The following is a 24,054-nucleotide window of genomic DNA, read 5'->3' as shown; positions in this document are numbered from 1 at the left end:
GATACCTATTACCCGTTGATGTCCGATTCAACCGTTGTATCTCCCTCGATTCCCAGATCGACTTAAGACATCTATCCCGATGCATGTTCGGAGACATCTGCCACGCCTGATACTCAGATCAGTCGAGATGTTCCTTCTCTTGATGCCCAGATCATTTGAAGTGTTTCCCCTGCCTGTGGGTGCCCGTTCCTTCTTATCACAAGTTGGAACATATTTATTATCTAGATCGATTGAATTTTTTCTCCCTGCTTGCGGGGTGGTACATTCCTTCTTATTGCAAGATGGAATCTTCTATTGATCAAGAGAGCAAATTTTCGAGTTCATTCTGGTATTCAATCTCCTTCCACCTCAACGGTTCGAAACTTTCGTTTCTCGCTCGTCAGGTTCAAGGAGTTTGAATAGGGGCAGCTGTTGCACCCCAAAATTTGCCCTCTTTATACATGCTATAAGTTATGAATGTCGTTTATTTCGTCGTTCGAAAATTAAGGAAAATTATAAAGAGCTCCATGTATACACGGTGTCTACAATTGTTAATTCAACTGAGTTTCATTGGATTTCATGTGGAGTTCTTATGTGCTTCAATTCTTATCTTCCTCAAGAATTCCTCAGAGCTTTATTGTTAAGTCAGATTGAAATACTAATGCGAGGCATGACATGAGAGATGAATTTGTAGATTCATTATGTTCAAAGAAGTTTTTGTTCTCATCATTGTTACTCGTTGCTCGCAATATAAGTGGACTTGGATCTAAGATGGCGTACAAGGTTTTAATTCACATTCTTGTGCAAATACGGGGTATACAATTGTGTTGATTCAAGGGGTACCATAAATTCAAATTGTGTTCAAGATTAATCGATTGAATCAGGATTTATGCGTGTTAATTTTGGAAAGAAGGGTCATGTGGATTTTTTGAAGTGCAAAATTAATTGGAATTCAAGATGTTCACCATCGTTTTTTTAAGCATTCAAAAATATCCTTTACACCATTACAAATTCATTTCAAAAAAACTCAAATGTCCACATTTCTTCAAGACCATGCAATGTTCATATACTCATTTCAAATCTAATCATGTTGCATTCCATGGAAATTTCACGAAGAACTCAACATCCAAAGCTATTACTTAAATAAGTCCAAGTCTTCAAATGGTTTGTGGTATCTTCAATTGATGTCTTGATGACCAATAGGGCCGACCCGCCGCTTGTATCAATTCAACACAATAAACCAAAGCCCGTTGGAACAAAACCGAACCTGCAGCAAGATGGAACCGTTTCACAAAAGCGAGAAAAGAGTTGAGCAACAGAATTTCATTGAAAAATCAATATAACGGAAAGAAAGAAGAAAATCCTTGAGGGAATTCACAACAGAATATAGCAGAAGAGAATCGAGAAAAAGAGGAGGTAACAGAAACGTAACAAACTTTTACCTCGCTCTCTGAATCATCTTCTTCAACGCTTCAATTCAACCTTCTTCATCTTTCTCACCAACAACTTTTCGCCTATCTCCATAACATTCATTCACCAATTGACAGAAAAAACCTGTAACAAACTTTTTCTCTTGCTCAATCTTCTTCTGGAATCTCCATCGATCAATTCTCCTTCAATCTTCATCTTTCTCTCTCGATTGCTGCAACTTCAAATCTTCATCAACGAAAACTCAGAAAAAGCTCAAGAGGAAGAGCATAACAGAATTTGAGAATTGGAGAAGAACCTGTAGCAAACCGTGCAACAAACTTCTGAATCGGGGAACCTTCATCGAACATCTCTCCCTCCATCTTCATCGCATTGTTCTCCAACCTTCTTCAATCACCATAACCTTCATCCTCTTCGTCGTTCTTGATAATCTTCACACCGAATCACCTCACTCATCAGAAAAACTCAGAAAACTACAAAAACTATCTTCAACTATCGGCAACGAATCATCACCTTCAATCTCATCAAACTTCGACGCATCTTGAACTATCATCATCATCAAGAATCTGTGAACGTCAACAACAATTTCAACGCGCGCCTACAACAACATCTTCGTCGCATCAACACCGAATCTTTAACTTCCTTCCTGCTTCAATCTTCTTCTCACAGCATCGCCAAATCTGATCCGTCACGCAATTGCCAAGAACAACATCTCAGAGCAACAAACTTCAACGCTTTGGAAGCTTCGTCATCTTCGGCAACGACATCTTCGCCACGCATCCTCTAACTCGCGATGGGGAGAAGGTTGAAGACGAGATCGGAGACGAGAGAGATCGAGTGGAAAGATGAGAGGTGAGGCCGATTCGTGGTTGATTCATTCACGGCGGAGATGAAAGAAAAACGGAGGCCGGAGAGATTGAAGATCGGACTCCGCCGCGCGCCGTTCTCGCAAGAAGAAAGAAGAAGACTCCGATAGCCATATTTCAGTGTAACCTAATCCCTTTCTATTTCATTTTTTGACTAATTGATAATTAGTAGAGATTAATTGAGAATTAGTGTAAACCTGATGTTTGAATTCATAATAAAATCTGATTAATGTGAATAATTAGATTTTAGTTGTTCTACTTCTGGTTATTGGATTTTGAATCGAGCAAGAAAAACCAGAAAATTCCCTTGGGCCATGTCCTCACCGAATTACTAGCGCCACCACCCCTGAGCCCATTGCAACTCATTTCTGGCCAATAATTGCACAAAAAAGACTCTGTTGGGCTTAGCCACATGGGCCCTACGCCTTGTATGGAACTGCACCACTGTTTCTGGCTTGAACCCCCCCTGATTCATGTTTTTAGGTGTTTAGAATTAGATTTTTGTACATAGTTTCCTCCTATTATTTTCTAGATAATAATGACATGAAACAATAGCTTTTGTTAGTTCTTAGTTCAAAAAATAATAAAAACATATAATATTTTGCTTGTTAGAATTTAATTGCTTTGTTATATTGTTTAGTTTTAATTCTTTGATAAGATGACATAAAAACAATTACATTTGTTAGACTTTTGCATGATAAAAATAACCAAAAACATGTGATTTCCTTGTTAGAATTTAATTGTTTTGTACATAGTTTTGTTCTTTTACTTTGAGATAAAAAATGTCAAAAAAACAATTTAATCTTGTTAGACTTTTGTTTAGGATTTACTTAGAATTTAACTTCTCTTATTTTCTATGGTCGGTGCATGCTTCCTTGTTATTACTGATTTGGTTGTTGAGATGTGTGAGGTACTTCGAGAGGGCCTTCGATTGCTTCGTGTTCCACTTTATTTGTGGGACACGGACTCGCTTCCGGTGCGACTTGACTTGTGTTGTGTTCCACTTTACTTGTGGAACACGAACTTATTCCCGATGCGATTCACCTGATTTCTCATTCATTGAGATGTATATTTCTGTATCGTCTGGCTTGTGTTTCTCTTGCAGGTTGCTTGTGTGGTTGTGTTTCATACGCACCACATAGCGGTTGTGATTTATTTTCACACCGCATCGCTTTGACGCTTATGCTGGACTCCTGGCTTTTGCTGGATGTTAGATTACGTGAAGTTTCTTAGTTCTGCTTGCGTTGCTAGCTCACTGCGGATTTGCTATCCGCTCGGTATCTCCTTGTCCCTTTTACCGCTTTCTCGCATCATCCTATAACATGAGAAGTAGGATCTAGACATGCATCTGGCCAAGTCCTCGAAAGAGGCTCTGTTTTTGTTGGTGTGTTTACATTTGTGCTTTGCGGCAGGGAGTCACGGTGTAATAAGTCCTATATGGCACTCCGTTAAGTCCTCATGGAAGGCATGCGGAAAGGGTTAGCAATCAACCCCCGCCTAGTCTCATCGAGTCTGTTCAGTATGCGCACGTTACGCGTTGCTTGCTTCTGAACCTGCACAAGATCTTGTTATCGAGTATGTCAGGAAAAGGGTTCATGTAGCCGGACCCCCGCCTTTCCTATAGCTCGCGTCGCTCGACGTTGATGCTCGGTGTACGCACACACCGTTTTCCTTTACGATCCGTGACGGCATGGTTGCTGAGAGGGGTCCGCCCTCTTGTCTATGGCCCGATCATTTTCACGAGGTCTAATGCTTGGTTGACTTGGGTTGAGCTGCTCCCCTTGGCTATGGCGGGACCGCTTTTCTACCATTCGGTCAGTACCGTTGGTTTTGTTTGCTTTACGAGCGGATGCTCGTTTGTGTGCTCATTGTATGCTTTCCCTTTTCCTCGTAGGTTGATAGCTTAGCTTAGACTTGTACCCTTTGTATGATAACATTAGGTAGCAAGCTTTCCCCCTTAGCTTAGGTTTTTCTCATGCATCTTTTAAAACACAAACCACACTCTTTGATTTTCTTTTCTTAAGAGCTTGTTATTTCCGCTCCATTCCCAGCATAAGTCTCCAAAGGTCGAGCAGCGGAGTGCGAATGTAACTCGTTCACCTAAAAAACACAAAACAAACAGAAATTAGTTAGCCGAGCTACGGTAGCTCTGATTCTGCAAAACAGATACGTAGGCAGCGGGGTAGGGCCCGTGCGAGCACAATCCTTTCTTTTCCCTACATTCTGCATTCATTTTAGTCCAGATTAGCGTAGATTTGTTACACACCCATAGATTTAGACACAGGCGTGGATACCATCGAGTACGATGGGCGCGAGGGGTGCTAATACCTTCCCCTCGCGTAACCGACTCCCTTACCCTTTTCTCTGGTCGTGAGACCGTTGTTTTGTTTTGTGGTTTGCTGGCATTCCCTTCCTTTTCAGGATAAATATGTTAGTGGCGACTCTGTTAATTTTCGCGGTAGCGACAGCTGGCGACTCTGCTGGGGACGTCTCGACCTGTTGCTGGTCCGGACCTAGCGAGTCGATCCTAGCGCTTGTGTGTTTATCTTTGGGTGTTTTTACTGCTTTGCATATTTACCTGTTTGCATTGCATTCTATGTGCGCTTTTACTTTTCTGCATCATATTCTGGACTGTCTGGATTTCTATCTGTGGGTGGGTGTTTCAAGAGGTAAAAGGCCCAATACCCAGGCTATGAGTGATACCATAGGAACTAGGACTAGAGTGGCCGTGACGGACAGAAGGCGTATGCCTGATTGATCTGATCACGTATCCACGGGCAGAGCTTGGTGGAATGAGGCAATATCGTATGATAACGCCTACATTCGATCCTCTGTTGGCTTTTTGACCTACCTTGGCCTAGATTTACCCGTGAGTGGGGCGGGAATCAATCATTGCTTAACAGGTACATTGATGGTGACTTTGGTTCTCGTTCGTGGGTTACCGCTATCCTCGTTCGTGGGTTACCGTGGTTCTTGTTCGAGGGTTACTTTGGTTCTCGTTCGAGTGGTTCCATTTCTGTGATGGTGACTATGGTTTTGATTCTACTGGTTATGTCCCGTGATCTACGGGGAGTTCCGAATTGGTGCCGAACCTTTGAACTTGTGCCGTGTGATTTCTCGGCATCATCAGATATATCCAGTATTGTGGTTCCCACCACTTTGCATCATTGCATATTTACATTCCAAAAAATGATGTACAAAAAATAACTAGCATACATGTTCCTTTCATTTCCAAGGAATCATATCTTTAAGCCCCGTGTTGAGCTTTTCCATCTCTTGCTTTCTAAAAAATCATAACACGAGGATTCCTTGGAAATCGAATGAACATGGCATTGCATTCATCTCATGCATTTCATGCATAACAGGTGTTCAGGATCGAGGATCTCTTATTCAGACTTGGTACTTTCACCAGACTCAGAGACTTGACTTGTTCTTATTGTGTGTTCAAAGATTAGTCATGGAACAACTTTGTGGGGTGACCAAGAGGAAAGCTCAGTTGAGGTTCTTTTTAAAGACTTGCCTTATGCTCATTTGCTTCCATGCTTGCTTTATTTGCAATTGGTTAAGCTCCGTACTGTGGGGATGTCTACATATTCTATGCTTGATGACGATGACACTAGGTGCGAGTTCTATTCTGGGGCACCTGGTCGTGATGTTAGGATCTACAAGTCTTTGAAATTGCTTGGGGCTCCCGCACGAGGGATAAGCAAGACATTGTCTATCTTGAGCATTGCACCATTTGCATTGCTCGAATCCCTAAAGCACTGACAAATTCCATGTGACGTCACCAGAATCTTCTGCCAAACAGTAATCGAGAGTGATATGCAGAGAAACCTCTCATTCTCAAGGTTCGGTTTCATATCCTGAGTCACCTCCTCATCTTGGAGTTTCCTTGTCGGTAGTCTTTTCTTGTCAACAGAGACGGAAGAGAAACAAGTGGATGTACTCCCAGTGCCTGGTATCCGAGTTACTTCCTTGCTTGTTGGAATTTAAGATTCTTGCTTTGGATCTTTATCACCACGGATAGCTCTCCTGATTTCGATGACTATACTCGGTGTTTTCCATTCTCGGGGCACCTGATTCTAATGTCAAGCCTTACAAGGTGTTGAGGTACAAAGATTCCAGGACTTGATCGATACAGAGATGTTTGGTTCATTCATAATGGTTCCTACCGGTTAATCCCATTTCATCTGCTGCAAGTAGAAGGTTTGTTCTTCCTCGAGGAAGTAACTCATGAGAATCACTTGCAATTGGTACTACTAGAGGCTTCCTTCTCAACAAATGTTGTGTGTTCCAAGTAATGACTTTGATAGCCAAGCACCAGAGGTTATTGTTGTTCGCTGATAGTAATACAAGTTTCCTCCATTCATAATGGTGTTTTCTGTTTCTGTAGCTATATTTAGGGCTCCCGACCGAGGGATAAGCAAGACTCCGTGTTCTTGAGTTTGCATCATTGGCAGCTCAAATCCCTAAAGCATTTACAAACTCCAGTCGCTGTTTTTTGGGGCTCCCGACCGAGGGATAAGCAAGACGCCTTGTATCTTGAGTTTGTGCACCACTGGCACAACTCAAATCCCTAAAGCTGAGCACTTGCAACTTCTGTATGACTTTGCCGAAATCTTCTTCTGTGAAGTAATCTAAAGTGTTCTACAGGAACATATGTTGATGCTTGGTGTGTTCTCCATGCTGGGGCACCTGGATATCCGATTGAGGATTGTCATCCGTTCAAAGACAAGGTTCAAGACCTGATTGATTCAAAGGCTGTCACATTCGCACCTGAAGGCCAGAATTGAAATTCTCCTCTATCACACTGGATCTTCTGAAGCAATAAGTCCATACGGAGAGGATCTCCTCAATGTTGGCAATTCCTAAATTCATCATGCATGTTCATGTTTAATCTTTCTTGCTTTGGCAATACTGTTTGTATGTAAAACTTTTTTGTTTTCGAACTATAATCATAATGCATTGGATATGTTTGTCTTGAAAAAATCCATTCGCTTTTTGCTCTTATATGTTTTTCTATGCTTTTTGTGATACTCAACTCTTGTTAACAAAGCATGATAACTCCAAAGGGAGAATGATGTATGCAAAAAGAAATTTATGATTTTTCCAAACATTTTAAAGATTATTTCCTTGCAAACATTTGAACACAAACTATTCTTTTATTCATTCATTTTTTATTACAATAATGGGAAATGTTACAACATTGGAGCGTAGCTCCTTACAGAATCAAATGATACATGAAAATTTAAATAAATCCTAAGCATCTTCATCAGACGAAGAACCAAATGCATTGTGCAGCCTGAGTTTCATGATTTCTTTCCCATAGCGAGCTTTCAACTCGGCCTTTTCAGTCCTTAGCTTGTCAACAATATTCTTCCAATCATCAGGAGTCGGACCGTTGCTTGTTGAGCCTTCAAGCTTTTTCTTGCTTTCTTTGATGTATCTTCTGATTGCGGCATCTTTCCGACGGATCTTCTCATCTTTGTTCATGAGCCATCCATCCTGATAATAGAGAGTTTCTTCGTGTTCTTTCACTTGTTTCTTCAACTTTCTATTTTCCACATCAGTTCTTCGAAACTTTTCTTTCCAAGCGTCTTTTTCTATCCTCATCTTGGTCAAAGTGTCTTGGTATTCCTCCATAGCGGGAATGTTGGGTCGTTGAGGCACCACAGGGAACATGGGTTTTTCATAATCATAAGGCATTTGAAACTCCCTTGCTCTTTTCCTTACCCAACAAGTGTAGGCGCTCGTAGCAATACAGTTCTTTGTCTCACCTTTTTCTTTCCATCGGATGTCGTACCAGGCTTTCACCATTTTTGTTTTCAACCCTTGAGGATCATTTCCTTCCTGATAGAAGTAACTTTCCACTGTAGGGCCAATGGGTTTAGTTGAATTTGCATACCCGAGTTGTCGTCGGGCTAGGACTGGATTGTAGTTAATTCCTCCTTGTGTACCAATGAGGGGTACGTTGGCGAATTCTCCACAGCTTTCAATGGTTTCTGTACCGCAGCGAGCCAAGGTATACCACTGAATATCATTATTAGTAAGAGACATAAGTCTTTGAGACCATCGCAAACCTTCCCGGTTTTCCGTGAAAATGGGAGACTTAGGTAAGTGTGAAATAATCCATTTAAACAACAGAGGTGCACAACATACAATAATTCCACCACCTTGGTGATTCCTATGATGGACGGAGAAATACATGTCACCAAGCAGAGTCGGAACGGGATTTCCATTCAAAAAGACCTTTATGGCATTGATATCAACAAAGTCGTCGATATTGGGAAACAAAACCAACCCATAGATGAGCAAGGCTAGTACAGCTTCAAAAGCTATCATGCTACCAGTCTCGATGAAGTCAAAGGCTTTCTTTATTAGAAACTGTGAAGGCAAACCTGGAAGGTTTCCTTTGGTAGTCCAATTACTCTCTACTTCAGATTTCTTCAAGTGAGTTCCTGTTGCAATGACTGGTGACTTAGGAATGGCTTCCAAACCATTGAAGGGTATTTTGTCAGACACAGGAATACCCAAAAGATTGGCATATTCTTCCAAGGTTGGTACCAACTGATAGTCTGGAAAGGTAAAACACCGGTAGACGGGGTCATAAAACTGAACCAGAGTTTTGAGAAGTCCTTCGTCAACATGAGTGTTCAAAATAGGCAAAAGCTTTCCATGGCTTTTCCTAAAATCAGAAGGATCTTGTACAAAAGACGCTAACTCTTTCAGTCTTTCCACATTAGGCTCTTTGAAACCGTACCTCTTGGTATGCCTTTTTACCCACTCCATAACCTAATCCTATAATGTTTGCAAATAAAATTCTCTAATTGTTTGGAAAAATCATGTTTTTATGGAAAAAGATGGGTTTTCTAATGAGTGTATGAATGCATGGATGCATGGATGCCACATATTCAAACATGGTAAAGCAAACACGGTAGTTCAAACATGGTAGCGCAAACATGGTACTACAAACATGGTACACAAACATGGTAACGTAAACATGGTAACGCATAGGTTCAAAGGTCCAAAGTCACGAGCATGAGGTCAGAGAACCAAAAATGGGATAGTTCTAGTTAATCACCTGCACAACATGTTCTACTGATACGTCAGAGTCTACATTTTTCTTTCGGATATTACCGGCTTTCCACAATTAAACTCATGAGCTAGTAATATTCTCAAGAAAAACTCGTCTGAGTGTGGTTCTCCGCATGACAACTAATCCAAGTCTTCACCTGAATAGTTTCTGCACCACAACCTAATAAGGCCAGGATGGGTTGGGGTTCTACGGTCTCTCAGCTTCTACAGTTCAATGAAAGCAATAATGTCTTCGCAATTAACTCGCTAAACATATATTACAAACAAGGAACCTCCACTGAGCGGAAGGATTCTCACGTGCGCCTGCACATGACTATACCCTCCACCTAATTTCTTATGTGTACTTAATCCGGGTTAGGATTTGTCCATAATGTATCACTTGTAACAGAATCCACACAAGTAACAGAACCAAAGAACCAAACAAGAACATAATAAAAATAAAACAAATAGAAATAACCCTTCCTTTGGAAACAATAAAAAGATAATTCCCCAGTGAAGTCGCCATTTTTCTGTCGCGGGGAAAAATCGTTGTCTTTTTTCGGGATGAGACACCTGATGCCTTCTTTGGGCTCGAGTGCTCAAAAAATGATTTTTCTTTTGTACGGACCAAACTTTTTATTATTTCCAAAAGAGGAAAAGGAAAAAAGTTGCAATAACCTTAAAAGTGGGGAAGAGATCTTGGGTAAGAGGGTTGGTTATACGAAGGGAAGGTATTAGCACCCAACGTATCTATAGTACTCTATAGGTTTCTTTGTTTTATTTATTCCATTCTTGTTATGGTGGAGGTTCTTGTGAAATAGGTGGGACCTAAGGTGTTTGTTTGATTATGCTCGCAAAGATCATCGCGATCCTCTGCATACATATCCCTTAGAGGGAATCAGAGCATCTGTAGCTCGGGGTCTACGGGTGCTAAGGTTTAAATGGTTTTTTTTGTTTTATTTTGCTCGCCAAGGATCGACCTTGTGCCTACGTATTCTCAAAGGGATGTTGAGAAAGTCAGAGCAATCGTAGTTCCCACTTATGCTAGTGGAAGCAAAGGAAAATAGACAAATGTCGTCTAAATGCTAGATGTATCTAATCTATATCATCACATACATCTGTTTGATTTTGTTTGAAAATCTTTTCATTATAAGCCCGGGGCCATGCCACTTAGGGTGCTTAGAATGATAAAGATGTTTTTGTTTAACCAGCCTTGTGGCAAAAGTTTCAATGAAGTCAGCCTTGTGACAAAAACTTTGATTAATCAGCCAGCCTTGTGGCAAAAGTTTCAATGAAGTCAGCCTTGTGACAAAAACTTTGATTAATCATCCAATACGGTGGTAAAACAGTTTGATTGATTAGCCAGCCTTGTGGCAAAAAGTTTGATTGATTAGCCAGCCTTGTGGCAAAAAGTTTGATTGATTGATTGATTGTTTGTGATGATATAAAAGAGATACTCCTAGCATAGAGATGAAAAATGTCTAATCTCCTAGGGTATTTGATTTGGATATTGGGGATGCTTATAAGAAGCCCGTGGGTCCTTGTACGAAGCCCAAGAGGAGGCTATCCGAGGGTCCTTGCATTGTAAGCCCAAGAGGAGGCTATGGGAGGGACAATCCAGGGTCCTTGCATTGTAAGCCCAAGAGGAGGCTATGGGAGGGTCACTCGTTTGTACAAAGCCCAAGGGGAGGCATGGTATAGTTGGTTTGAGCTCTTAGAGCGATTTCACCGGGAAACCATACTCTATGTCCTAACCTAAACTAGGGAGATTCTTTGCACGAAGCCCAATAGGAGGCTATGGGGAACCTAGTGTTGTACTAAGTTAAACAAGCACACATATCACACATATGAACAAACATGAACAAGTATGAACAAACATGAACAAGTATGACAAAGTGCGTGTATATAATGGAGTTTATGAAGGAAATATACCTGTAGGCATGATCCATTTGTATACACAGGGGCTCGGGACTCACACTCGGGGAGAGGTCCACTTGAATTTATTCAAAGCTATGTAAACAGGTATTTACAAAAGGGCTTGGGACTTATACCTACATGGAGGCCCATGGTATTTTTTGGGAAGATTTAAAAAAACCTTCATTTTTGATTTGTTATTCAAAGTTAAAAATCAAATTGATCGAGATATGTACAAAAAGGCGTACAATGAAATACCTAATTTCATGTACTGGAATGGGTATGTACAAAAGGGCTTGGGACTTATACCTACGTGGAGGCCCGTGTTTTATTTACAAAACATGGTTGATTGTTTATTTACAGACGCGTCGTTTGTTGTTTTGAAAACAATTTGAAAAGTATTGTTTTGAAAGAGTTTTCTATACAAAGAAAAACTGTAAAAGGAAAAAAAGAGTGGGTCTTATACTCTCTAATATTCGAGAGGCCCCACTTCATTTTTGAAAATCATTTGATCAATTAAAAAGATTTAATCAATAATTTCAAAAAGAAATGGTTTATCGTTTTTGAAAAGAATCGCGATCGCTCGCTTTAAAACGATTTGAATTTGACAAAAGTCAACTTAATTAAGTTTAAAACAAGTTTTAATGCTTAATTAAGACCTAAGTGATTAGGGTTTGATCAAAAAAGTATTTACAAGTGATTAGGTTTGAAAATTAAATGAAAAACAATATTTAAAGTATTTAAAAACACTTAAAATGTATCATTTTAAACCTAATTAAAAACACATTAAATAAATCTTTTTTTGTGATTTTTTTTGACATTGTCAAAATATGTATATTAAATAAGAGGTGTGTAAAAAATGAAGAGAAAATAAATTCATTTGGTTAGTTAAATAATTAGATGAAGTTGTGAAGAAAAATAAGAAAAATTAGTGATAAAAAATTGGTTTTGTCTCCACAAGGACTTGAACCCACGCCCTCTCTCTCACATGCCAAAACACTTACCAACTGGGCTGCGCGCGCAGCTTGTAAGTATAACGCATCCATTTAATTATATTTAAAAACGAACATTTGAAATTTCTGAACAGAAAATGGCGCCAAGAACACATCCCCAATTTGATTTTGAAATTTCTGAAAACTGAACCAAATTGATCAAGTGAAGGGTCTATCTCACTCGGTTTTTTACAAGGATCATGATGGTGCCCTCATAATTCATTTATTTTTGCTCTAAGGTGATCAATTTTGTGATGAACACGAAGAACCCTAATTCTGAGATTGATCATGAAATCGTGTATGTGCAAGATAAATAGCAATTGATTGAGGGTTAATGATCCTCATAGGTGCAGAAACAAGATGGTATGTTCATATTTCATTTATGATGCATGGAGAATAGAGTTTGAAGTTCATGAGCACTTACCTTAAAAATGGCAAAACTGAGAATCGAATTCTGCAAATGAGGAGTTCCAGTTGTTGTTTCTTGATCTGGACTGCATCAATGGACCTTATGGAACATGTTTGAATGCTTGGAACAGTTTGAATTCACTTGAGCAAGGCCATGGAACCCGACCTGCAGTTGCTTGGAGTGAGAATCGAATCTGATGATGGAGATGTTACAGGTCATATGTGAGTGTTTGGATCATTCATATGAAGTATATGGAAGGTGTTAGAAGTGATAGTTTGGACAGAAATGATCTGGAATGAAAATTGGCATGATAAGGTTCATTATATGCAAACATGGAGGTTGAAGAGTGATTCTGAGTTTTATGTGTTTTTGGGGTGTGTGAATGATTCAAACACATCCCAAATGATGTTTATGAGATGTTAGAACCATCACTTTGGCCAGAAATTCAAAGGTTTGGAGGTTGGGATTTCTACCTCACTTTGAAACTTGAAACTTGCAACTTAAGAAAGAAGGGAGAAAACCTATAATTGTGAGGTTTTGGTGTGATTTGAAGAGTGATTTGCACCTCTATTTATAGGCCATGGATTCTGAATACAAGGCTCTTGCAAGTTGCTTCAAAGTTTGATGATTTGGCTTAAGAGATAAAAAGGAATCTTTTACATTTAATGCAAAATGGTTAAAGTGACCAAACCATGGTTAAAACTCTAAGCTTCTTATCTCTTTCCATTCTGATCTCAAATCAGAAAAATATCATTCAATCATTGCTTTGGTGTGTCATTACTTGCATTATTTGGCAAATTGGTTCATAACTTTGCAAAAAATGGCTTGAAATTTCAAGTGAAATGGTCACTAATGTCAAAATTCAAAACCATAGCTACACTCCATATTTTTTCATGCTCTTGGACATTTTGGAAAGCTCATATTACACACTTCAAAACCCTAGTTGAAAGTTTCTTCAAACTCTTTAAGGAAATGGGTGAAAAAGATCCATGAACTTTGAGAAAAATGAAGTTTTAAGTGAAGTTTTCAAAAAGTACCAACTTTGAAGCTCCATATCTCTTAAATGGTTGATCTTATGGAAAAAAATTATATGTGTCAAAGTTGTTTATTGGATCAAAATCTACAACTTTCATGTTGGAAGTTTTTTTCAGTTTGTAGGTGAAATTTTGAGAAATTCCCTTCCAAAGTTTGGAAAAAACCATTGAAAAACACTTAGAAAATTTTCTAAGTATGAAAGTCAAACTTTTGACTTTTTGATTCTTGATAGATTTTCTTGATTTTTCTTGATCAAATGACTTCTCATATCATATATTGATGATTTAAAACTTCAAAAGTCATGGTTGACCAAAATTCCCCAAAAGTCAATGGTAATCTTGTACAGTTGACTTTTTCAGACGAATCGCGTTTCTTGAGATTTCAAGTGAAACAGGCTATCCTCATAAAATGAATAGTGTGAATGGATCATATTGAGGCATTAGAGGATATTGAGCCATGGTTTGAGTTGTGGCACCATGTCCTGATTAAAAAGTCAGTTGTTCAGTGAATTAGGTCAAAAACCCTAATTGTCGACCAGATGAAATTGATGCCTGTAGGTCTTGAATTGAGATGTAATTTCCATTGTATATTGTCATAGGGATTATTTGAGGATGATTGAAACCTTTGATTGACTTCCTGGGGGTTTTTAGGGTTTCCCAAATGTGATCCCTGATTTTAGTCCCTGATAGTTCAAAAAACCCTGATCTGAGGATTTGTCTGATCAATCTTTGTGTAGGAGATGTTCTGAGCCAATGGATTAGGTCAAAATGATGCACTTGGGGTCTTGAGGTCATGTCCCAAGTCATTAGGTCAAATCCTGAGCAAAAGTCAGGAGTATGTTGTCTTCAGTCAAAACCCTAATTCAGTCGATTCAAAGCTGTTGAGCTTGTTGAAATGAATCTCTGAGGACCAAATGTTGATTGTTGATGAAGATGATTCATTTGAGATGAAGGGAGAACAAAGCCCTAATTGATCATTACTTGTACTGATGAGTGATTTCTTGATTGAATCCTGCTGAGTCACAAGTAACAAACACAAGCTATGCAATTTGTTAGAGATGCAAATGATGCATATGCAAATGATATGAGGTGGTATCTTAGGTCAAAAATTGGGGTATGACAGAAACGAGGAACTCTCATGTGCTGTATACCACTACTGGCTAGGTGGTTTACATTTCATCTTCCCCGATCAGTGTTGAGAAATGAACAAAGAATGCAATGGTCTCGCAGGATTATGTCTTTGTCTCATTCAGATATCCGGTGGAACAACTTCTTTCAAAGAGACATTACTATCATTGATCACTGTGGAGAGTACCCTAATGTGCCACTCCTTGGCATCAAAGGAGGCATCACTTACAATCCCTCGTTAGCTCTACGCCAATTCGGATATGCAAGGAGCAACGGTCCTCATGACATGATTATCAATGGCATTGTGTTTGATTACGAGAATGATTCTCATAGACACCGACGAAGGTTCATACATGCATGGGACAGTGTCTATAGAATAGAAAGCAAAACTTTGGGGCAATGGAATTCTATCCCTATGGAACCTTACCTCAGATGGGTCCGCACTCATGCTCAGAAACTCATTATGCCATATCCCGCTATTCTACCTGTGACTATTGAACCAGAGGTCGAAGGATACGAACCCCAAGTTATTCTACACCCGGATATGCCAACTGACCTAGAAGAGTTGCAAAAATCTTGGGTTCAACTCAAAGAGGAAAGAGACACCTTCAAAGCACACTGTCAGGACTATGAGAGAAGGATATTGGAGCTCACTGGACAGCTTCAAGAAGAACAGCAGATCAACACATTCCTGGGGGCAAAGAGAAAGCGTCCAAGGGAGACCTGAAGGATCATTTATTTTATTTCTGTCTTGTAAGCCCAAATGAGGCAAAGAAAAAAGAATAAATTGATTAACTAACGTTTGTTTCTTCTTTAACAAATCTAAACTCTAAGATCCTTGAAACATTGCACACACATTTCATTTCATGCATTGCATACATTGCATTCATATACATTGCATATACATTTCATACATTTGCATATACATTGCATCCGTACATACACATTGCATAACAGGTTCACATGACGGATTTTTCATCTCCTCGCTGTTTATTTCAGTCAGAAGAGATGGAATCTGAGACAAGCATCAAGAACCTCGAAGCACAGAATGCCCAAGTTCAAGTGGCAATTCTGGAACTGGCAAAGGGGCAACAAGAACTAAAAGCCCTAATAATCAAGAAGAAGAAGAAGCCCAAAGGATCTGTAGGCTTGAGTCACCTGAAAAGGAAGATCAAAATCCCAGTCAAAAAGTTCAAAAAGCCACCGATCCCTGAAACAGTCGGTGATGGTGAACAAGAAGACAATCAAAGCAACCAGGGTTCTGCTAAACCCTCTCTCTCTTTAAATGAAGAAGATGATCATTCTTGGGACGAACCGGATGATGACAAATACCAACAGCTGGAAGACCATATGAAAGCTATGGAGATTGATCGGTCACCATTTTCATATAATTTGCATCATGCATTCGGTCCATATCTATCAATTTGGTAACACTTTGGTGTGAGTTCGTAGAAAATTGTTAAGTTTTTGCTTTTTGTTTGTTTGATCTTTTCATTGTTGGTTTTATTTATTTAGTTAAAATTCTAGATGTTTTTATGCCTTTTGTTTAGTTGTGTACAAGTTGCAGGTTTGAACAAAGCATCTTGAGTGTCCAAGCATCAAGGAAGAAGGAAGAGCAAGAAAAAGATGAAAAATCACAAGTCTGGGGGCAAACACGGCCGGCCGTGCTTCAGCACACGGCCCGTGTTAGAGCACAGAACCATTGCCATAGAAAAACCAGGGGACCAACACGGCCGCCCGTGTGCCTGAGCACGGCCCGTGTTGGTGTTCAGCAGCTGCCAATGGAAACAACCAGGGGACCAACACGGCCGCCCGTGTGCCTGCGCACGGCCCGTGTTGGTAGGCGCATTGATGATCATTATTTGGGTCTTGGGACATTCCAGCTTATACCAGGGGAACTTTTGACTTTGTGCTACTAAAGGCTTGTATGGAGACTATTTAGGTTTATGTTTTAAGTGATTTGAGACACTTTTGGATCGTGAAAAAGAATTGAAGAAGAGAGCGAGATAGTTTTATCAAGATTTTGGAAGGCTAAGAGATTCAACGGTGGACACCATTGAAGATCAGAGTTCTCCTAATCTTTTGTAAATGTCTAAACTTTCTGATTGCGTTTTCTTGAATATTATGAGAGGCTAAACCCCCCAATGCCAGGGGGTGTCCCTGATTTTTATTGTAATGACTTTGATCTATGCATTTCTTTAATCAAGAATTCATGTTTTGAAACTTAATTGTTTAATGAGTATTATGCTTGCTTTGTCGGACAAACAAGGTTTGATCTATGGTTAACAATTTGTAGGACTACAATTGTTAAGGTTTTTCAACAATTAGATTTTAGGGTTATCACCTAGGACTAGGGGTACCGTAAGGTTATTTGAATATTCTTGATCATTGATATCTTTGGTTCACAAACCTTTGTTTCTAAGGACTTAGGCAATAGGATTGCAAACCAAAAGGTTTTCACTAAGGACTTAGGAAAACAACCTTAAGAACAAATAGTGCACTTCATGAACTTGTTGAAGAGATCTGTTGTTACAAAGTCATTGTAAGGAAAATTATACACCTACCCTGGTATTCTTATACCTTTATACTCAGAAAATCTCATCTCTATTTTCAGTTGATTTATTTTAACCCTAATTCTTTAATATAAAACAATACCCCCATGATATTTTGTTTAATTGACTCCTTATATCAATTTTTATTTTCCACGCAATCCTCGTGATCGATACTTAGGGTAAACCCATTATTACTACATCGGTGAAAATAGTACACTTGCTATTTTTCCGATCAAGTTTTTGGCGCCGTTGCCGGGGATTGCCAAAATATAAATTGTTAACGAGTCAATTAAAATTTTATTGCTCTGCAATTAAAATTTTATTTTTGCTGAATTTATATTTGTGTAATTTTATTTTTATTTTATTTAATTCAAACTAATCAACTCTAATCTTGTATGCGAGGTAAGGCCTCAGCTGAACTTCTTTTTCACGCAGAACCAGAAAGGCTATTGCGAGCAAGACTCCGCGAAGTTAAACGGAAAAGACTGGCTTCAAAAGAAGAATCTCCTATAGTCTCAGAATCAGAAGACGAAGAAAGAATATCTATTTCATCCGAGCAGTCAGAATCTGAGCCTGAAACTATGGCAGCTGATCCACCTCCCCCAGAGAGGCTTTTAGGAGACTATGGAAGGGATAATGCCCCGCTTGGAAGAATGACCATCGTAAACCAACCGGTCAATGTGGCACACTTCCAACTCCATCCTTCAACTATCCGACAGTTGGAGAGCAAGCCGTTTGCGGGAAGAATCAATGAAGATGCAAATAAGCATCTGCAAAGATTCCTCACCACAACTACATCATTGAAGATTGAAGGCCATTCTGAAGAGGCCAAGAGACTTGTGATGTTTCCATTCACTTTATCCGAAGACGCAGAAGAATGGTTTTACTCACTTCCAGCTGGAAGCATCACAACATGGCAACAAATGGAAACGGCTTTCCTTAATGAATATTTCCCTGCATCAGTTTTTATTCGAAAAAGATATGATATTGTGAATTTCAAGCAAAAAGAAGGGGAATCATTGGGAGATGCGTACAAAAGGTTCAAGAGATGTTTGGTTGTGTGTCCTACTCATAACATGGACTCAACCGAGCAAATGCAGACGTTTGTGAACGGTCTTCGACTGAAGACAAAACAGCTTATCGACACAGCCGCCGGTGGCTCAACTAACTTTTCAACAGCCACTGGTATCAAGAGAATCATAGAAGCAATTGCCGCCAATGAGCACATTGAGTTATATGACCGCGCTATGAGCCAACCAGAAGGAAAAATTGATTTGAAGCTTGCTGATCAGGTAGTTAAAATGGAAGACCAAATTGCGGTTGAGGTAGAGAGAAGATTGAAGAAGATGAATATCGGTGAACAGAAGGTGGCTCAAGTTGAGCCAACTACCCCCGTTGTCTGTGAAATATGTAGTGGACCACATTTTGCTATGCATAGTGTGGCAACACAAGAACAGGTGGAGCAGATTCATATGTTAAGGCAAAACAATCCATATGCCAATACATATAACCCAGGTTGGAAAAATCATCCTAACTTTGCATGGAAGGATCAACAAGGAAACTTTCAGAAGCAAGGATCAACCCAGTTCCAAGTTCCAGCTCAGACACAACAGTACAGACCTCCACAACAACAACCTCCGTATCAACCACAGTTCCAGCACCATCCACAACAATTCCAACCTCAAGGTCAACAACAAGTACCAAAGAAAGCGGATTGGGAAATTGCTTTTGAAAAGATGGTCGCTCACAATTCTCAATTCCAAGAGGAAACAAGGAGCACTCTTAGGAACACAGGTTCTTCAATTAAAAATCTGGAGATTCAAATGAGTCAAATTGCACAACAAATGACCAATACTCAACCACATGGAGCTTTACCAAGTACCACGGTTACGAATCCTAGAGACAACAATCATGTGTGAACGCTGTGACAACAAGGAGCAATAAATCGCAGGAAACACATGAGAAAAACTCTGATGAAGAAGATATGTTGATTGAAGTAGATGTGGAGATTAAAGAAAATGAGGTAGTAAGGAAAGAAGTAATAGGCGAAGAAGGAGTAGTCAAAGAAAAAGTTACTACACCTAAACCAGCGGTGAGACTTCCTTTTCCCACAAGGAATAGGAAGAAAGAACAACATGAGAAGAACTTCGAGAAGTTTCTAGAGATGTTCAAGAAACTTGAGCTGAATATTCCATTCTTAGAGGCACTGGAGCAAATGCCTACATATGAGAAATTCATGAAGGATATTATTTCAAAGAAACGAACAATCGACAGTGACCCGATTATTCTAAATGAAACATGTAGTGCTATTTTGCAGGGGATGAAGATTCCAGTAAAAAAAAGAGATCGAGGATCGGTAACGATTCCATGCACAATTGGTGATAGATCCTTCAAGAAAGCTCTGATCGATTTGGGGGCAAGTGTGAGTCTTATGCCTTTATCCATCTACAAAAGATTGGGAATAGGTAAAGTTCAAGACACTCGTATGACACTTCAATTTGCTGACCAATCCGTTAAAAGACCTTACGGAGTGGTAGAAGATGTGTTGGTGAAAATCGACAAGTTCGTGTTCCCGGTAGACTTTGTTGTTTTAGAGATGCCCGAAGACGAAGAGATACCAATCATTTTGGGAAGACCTTTTCTGGAAACCGGAAGATGCTTGATCGACATAGAAGAGGGTACTATGACTTTGAAAGTTTATGATGAAGAGTTGAAGATTGATGTGCGAAACACGATGAAGTATAAGGATGATGTTGCCACGAGTCAACACATTGAGGTAATTGAGCAAATTTGTGATGAAGAAAATTCTTTGACAACACAAAAGCTACCTTTGGAAAGAGTTTTGAGTCTATCAATCTTCGAAGAGAAGGAAATCATTGATGAAAAGGACAGTGAAGTCTTAGCCATGATGGAAACGTCATTTGTCAAAAATTCTCGCCACAACCGATGGGAAGATTTAAGGCAACCATTAGTGGAAGGAAGTAAAGACGAACAAAAGAAGGGGGCTGAACTAAAGCAATTACCAGAGAACCTCAAATATGTCTTTTTAGACACTGAAAGTAAGTGCCCAGCTATCATCAGTTCTCACCTTGAATTTCTTCAAGAAGATAAGCTTGTTAAAGTCCTCAAAAAGCATAAAAGCGCTCTTGGGTGGTCAATTGAAGACTTGAAAGGAATAAGTCCAACGCTTTGCATGCACAAGATCTTAATGGAAGATGATCACAAACCAGTTGTCCAACCTCAACGACGACTAAATCCGGCAATGAAGGAGGTGGTTAGAAAGGAGGTGGTAAAACTTTTGGATGTAGGGATGATCTATCCAATATCTGATAGTTCATGGGTGAGTCCAGTGCATGTGGTGCCTAAGAAAGGCGGAACTACTGTAATCAAGAATGAGAAGAATGAGTTGATTCCCACAAGAATAGTTACAGGGTGGAGAGTCTGTATAGATTACAGGAGATTGAATCTAGCAACGAGAAAAGATCACTTCCCGTTACCTTTCATTGACCAAATGTTGGAGAGGTTAGCGGGTCATGACTATTATTGCTTCCTCGATGGCTATTCGGGGTATAATCAGATAGCTGTTGCACCAGAAGACCAAGAGAAGACCGCATTTACATGCCCTTTTGACTAACCTTGCTCTTGTTCTTGAAAGATGCCAACAGACCAACTTAATCCTCAACTGGGAGAAGTGCCATTTCATGGTACGTGAAGGTATAGTGTTGGGTCACAAAATTTCTCACAAAGGAATAGAAGTTGACCAAGCTAAGATAGAGGTAATAGCAAAACTACCTCCTCCGATGAACGAAAAAGGTATTCGAAGTTTCTTAGGCCATGCGGGTTTTTACCGTAGGTTCATAAGAGATTTCTCAAAAATTGCAAAACCATTAACTACACTGTTGGTTAAAGACAAAGCCTTTGTTTTCGATAAAGAGTGTGCCATAGCATTTGATACTATAAAGCAAAAATTAGTGTCGGCACCAATTGTTGTAGCCCCAGATTGGTCTCTACCTTTTGAGATCATGTGTGATGCCAGTGACATTGCAGTTGGGGCGGTTCTAGGACAACGTAGAGAAAAGCTATTACATGTTATTTACTACGCAAGTCATGTGCTAAACCCTGCACAGATGAACTATGCAACTACTGAGAAAGAGTTGCTAGCGGTTGTTTATGCCTTTGACAAGTTCAGGCAATATCTGTTGGGTTCTAGAGTCATTGTTTATACTGACCATGCTGCTTTGAAGTATCTTTTTGCCAAACAGGATTCTAAACCAAGGTTGCTAAGATGGATCTTGCTCCTTCAGGAGTTTTATGTGGAGATCCGTGACAAGAAAGGGTCTGAAAACACTGTAGCCGACCACTTGTCTCGCATGTCACCTATTGAAGAAACTGAAGAGACGCGCCCAATAAAGGATGAGTTCGTTGATGAACATATCCTCGCTGTTGTTGGTGTGCCTTGGTTCGCGGACTATGCGAACTATTTGGTAGGTGGAATAATACCTGACGATTTTGACTATAACCGTAGAAAATTTTTTTTACATGATTGCAGGTTCTACTTGTGGGATGATCCATTTTTATACAAGAAGGGTCTCGATGGATTAATAAGAAGATGTGTACCCGAGGAGGAACAAAGAGACGTGCTTAAAGCATGCCACGACTCTAAATATGGCGGACATTTCAGCGGTGACAGAACAGCGGCAAAAGTCTTACAATCTGGTTTATATTGGCCCACGTTATTCAAAGACGCCCAAAGTATTGTGAAAGAATGCGACAGGTGTCAGAGAACGGGGAATATTTCAAAAAGGAATCAGATGCCTCAGAAGGGTATACTGGAGGTGGAATTGTTTGATGTGTGGGGGATTGATTTCATGGGACCTTTCCCACCATCATTTGGGAAGAACTACATTCTTGTAGCGGTGGATTATGTTTCTAAGTGGGTAGAAGCAGTAGCGTTACCCACAAATGACGCCAAAGTGGTAGTGAACTTCCTAAAGAACAATATTTTCTCAAGATTTGGGGTTCCCAGAGCACTCATAAGCGACGAAGGCACCCATTTCTTGAACAAGTTGATGGAGAATTTGCTGAAGAAGTACAATGTTAAGCGCAAGATTGCAACTGCTTATCATCCTCAGACCAGTGGGCAAGTAGAGGTTTCGAACAGACAAATCAAGCAGATTCTCGAAAAGACTGTCAGTGCTTCGAGAAAGGATTGGTCTCTTAAGCTTGAAGATGCACTATGGGCATAAAGAACAGCATTCAAGACGCCAATAGGTATGTCCCCGTATCAATTAGTTTATGGTAAAGCATGCCATCTACCACTCGAGCTTGAGCACAAGGCGTTTTGGGCCACCAAATTCCTTAATTATGATATTGTGAAAGCTGGAGAGTCCCGAATTCTTCAACTCCGTGAATTAGAAGAATTTCGGAATCAATCTTATGAGAATGCCAAAATTTATAAAGACACAACAAAAAAATGGCATGATCAAAAGATTCAGAAGAAAGAATTTTGGGAAGGGCAACTGGTGTTGTTGTTCAACTCGAGATTGAAATTATTTCCTGGGAAGTTAAAGTCAAGATGGTCGGGACCTTTTGTAGTGCACAAAGTGTTCCCTACAGGAGCTATTGAGCTTAGGAACAATAACAATGGAGACACATTCAAAGTGAATGGCCATAGGTTGAAACCATACAATCCTGGACAAGGAGCCAGCACTCTCGAACACGTTCGTCTTGCATGATGAGATGATCGACCGTCGAGCCATGCGACGTTAAACGCAGCGCTTCGTGGGAGGCAACCCACGGGTTTACTAATGCTTTTTATTTTGTTTTGTTAGTTTATGTATGTTTTATGCAGGAGTGAGGAGGGGCAATCACTAAAACGAAGAATGTGCGAAGAAAGGAATGAAGAAATTAAGTGGAGAAGTGCAACAGCACACTCAAGCACGGCCGCCCGTGCTCCAGAACACGGCCCGTGCGTGTTGTGCCAGGCATCCCCATACAAAAAACAGGGGAGCAGCACGGCCGCCCGTGCTCCAGCACACGGCCCGTGCTGATCAAAGTTCCCTCCTTATAAAAAAACCAGAGGTGACACACGCCCACCCGTGCGTGGGCGCACGGCCCGTGTGTCGTTGCGCAGAATGGAAAAAAAATAGATTTTAAGGGGGGATTCTGAATTTTTGTGGGTCCCACGCATTTTAAAACCCTTTTTTTATTGTTCACAACTCAACATCTTCTTCTTCTTCCTCACAAAAACCCTACCCTCTTCCAAACCTCCATACCTCCATCAATATTCAACCTCACTTTTCTCCATCTTCAAAACTCCAAATCCAATTCTTCTTTCACAAAAGTTGGGTCGTTTTGCGCCCTCTACACAGTGACGGTAAAATTTTATTGTTTCTCCAACTTTCAATTTTCACTAATTTTTCAGGTTCCCATTATGCCCCCGAAGAAAGCTGACAGGGGAAAGGCAGTTGTTGTCGAATCCTCCAGGCCCAAACAAAGAGTTCGCCGAACACCGAACGCTCACAACATCATTTTTGAAAAGGATGAGCATGTCCAAAGGTACAAGACTCTCTTGACTAGGAAGCTTGTTCCCACTAGGTATGTGTGTGACACCACTATGAATACACTAGGAATCCTAGATGATGTGACACAAATGTTTAATAATTTAGGAATCCTTGA

The 24,054-nt window shown here is 40.0% G+C and overlaps 1 protein-coding gene and 1 long non-coding RNA gene across 2 annotated transcripts; one reads left to right on the top strand and one right to left on the bottom strand.

Annotated features, from left to right (window-relative positions):
- Positions 1–571: 571 nt before the first annotated feature.
- On the bottom strand, positions 572–1,791 carry LOC131599163 (uncharacterized). The gene is made up of 3 exons (XR_009282605.1): positions 1,706–1,791; positions 1,422–1,635; positions 572–1,246 (listed from the first exon to the last, which is right to left on the bottom strand). It is a non-coding gene; the product is annotated as an uncharacterized LOC131599163 (long non-coding RNA).
- Positions 1,792–18,677: 16,886 nt separating this feature from the next.
- Positions 18,678–22,622, top strand: LOC131597204 (uncharacterized). Its single transcript, XM_058869914.1, has 7 exons — positions 18,678–18,833; positions 18,924–19,262; positions 19,328–20,152; positions 20,201–20,435; positions 21,424–21,539; positions 21,639–21,793; positions 21,926–22,622. Exons 1-7 carry the CDS (start codon positions 18,678–18,680, stop codon positions 22,620–22,622), a joined length of 2,523 nt encoding a protein of 840 aa, XP_058725897.1.
- The last annotated feature ends 1,432 nt before the right edge of the window (positions 22,623–24,054 follow it).

The sequence above is a fragment of the Vicia villosa genome, linkage group LG4 (assembly GCF_029867415.1).
Source record: "Vicia villosa cultivar HV-30 ecotype Madison, WI linkage group LG4, Vvil1.0, whole genome shotgun sequence".
Classification (NCBI taxonomy): Eukaryota; Viridiplantae; Streptophyta; class Magnoliopsida; order Fabales; family Fabaceae; genus Vicia; species Vicia villosa.
The sequence above is the reverse complement of the archived record's forward strand: the minus strand, read 5'-3'. Positions and strand labels throughout refer to the sequence as shown.

Coding starts and splice junctions, on each gene's coding strand:
- LOC131597204 (XM_058869914.1), top strand. CDS start 18,678: ATGGAAGACCAAATTGCGGTTGAGGTAGAGAGAAGATTGAAGAAGATG. Junction 20,153..20,200: donor CCACGAGTCAACACATTGAG/GTAATTGAGCAA, acceptor ACAACACAAAAG/CTACCTTTGGAAAGAGTTTT. Junction 21,794..21,925: donor ACGCGCCCAATAAAGGATGA/GTTCGTTGATGA, acceptor ACATGATTGCAG/GTTCTACTTGTGGGATGATC.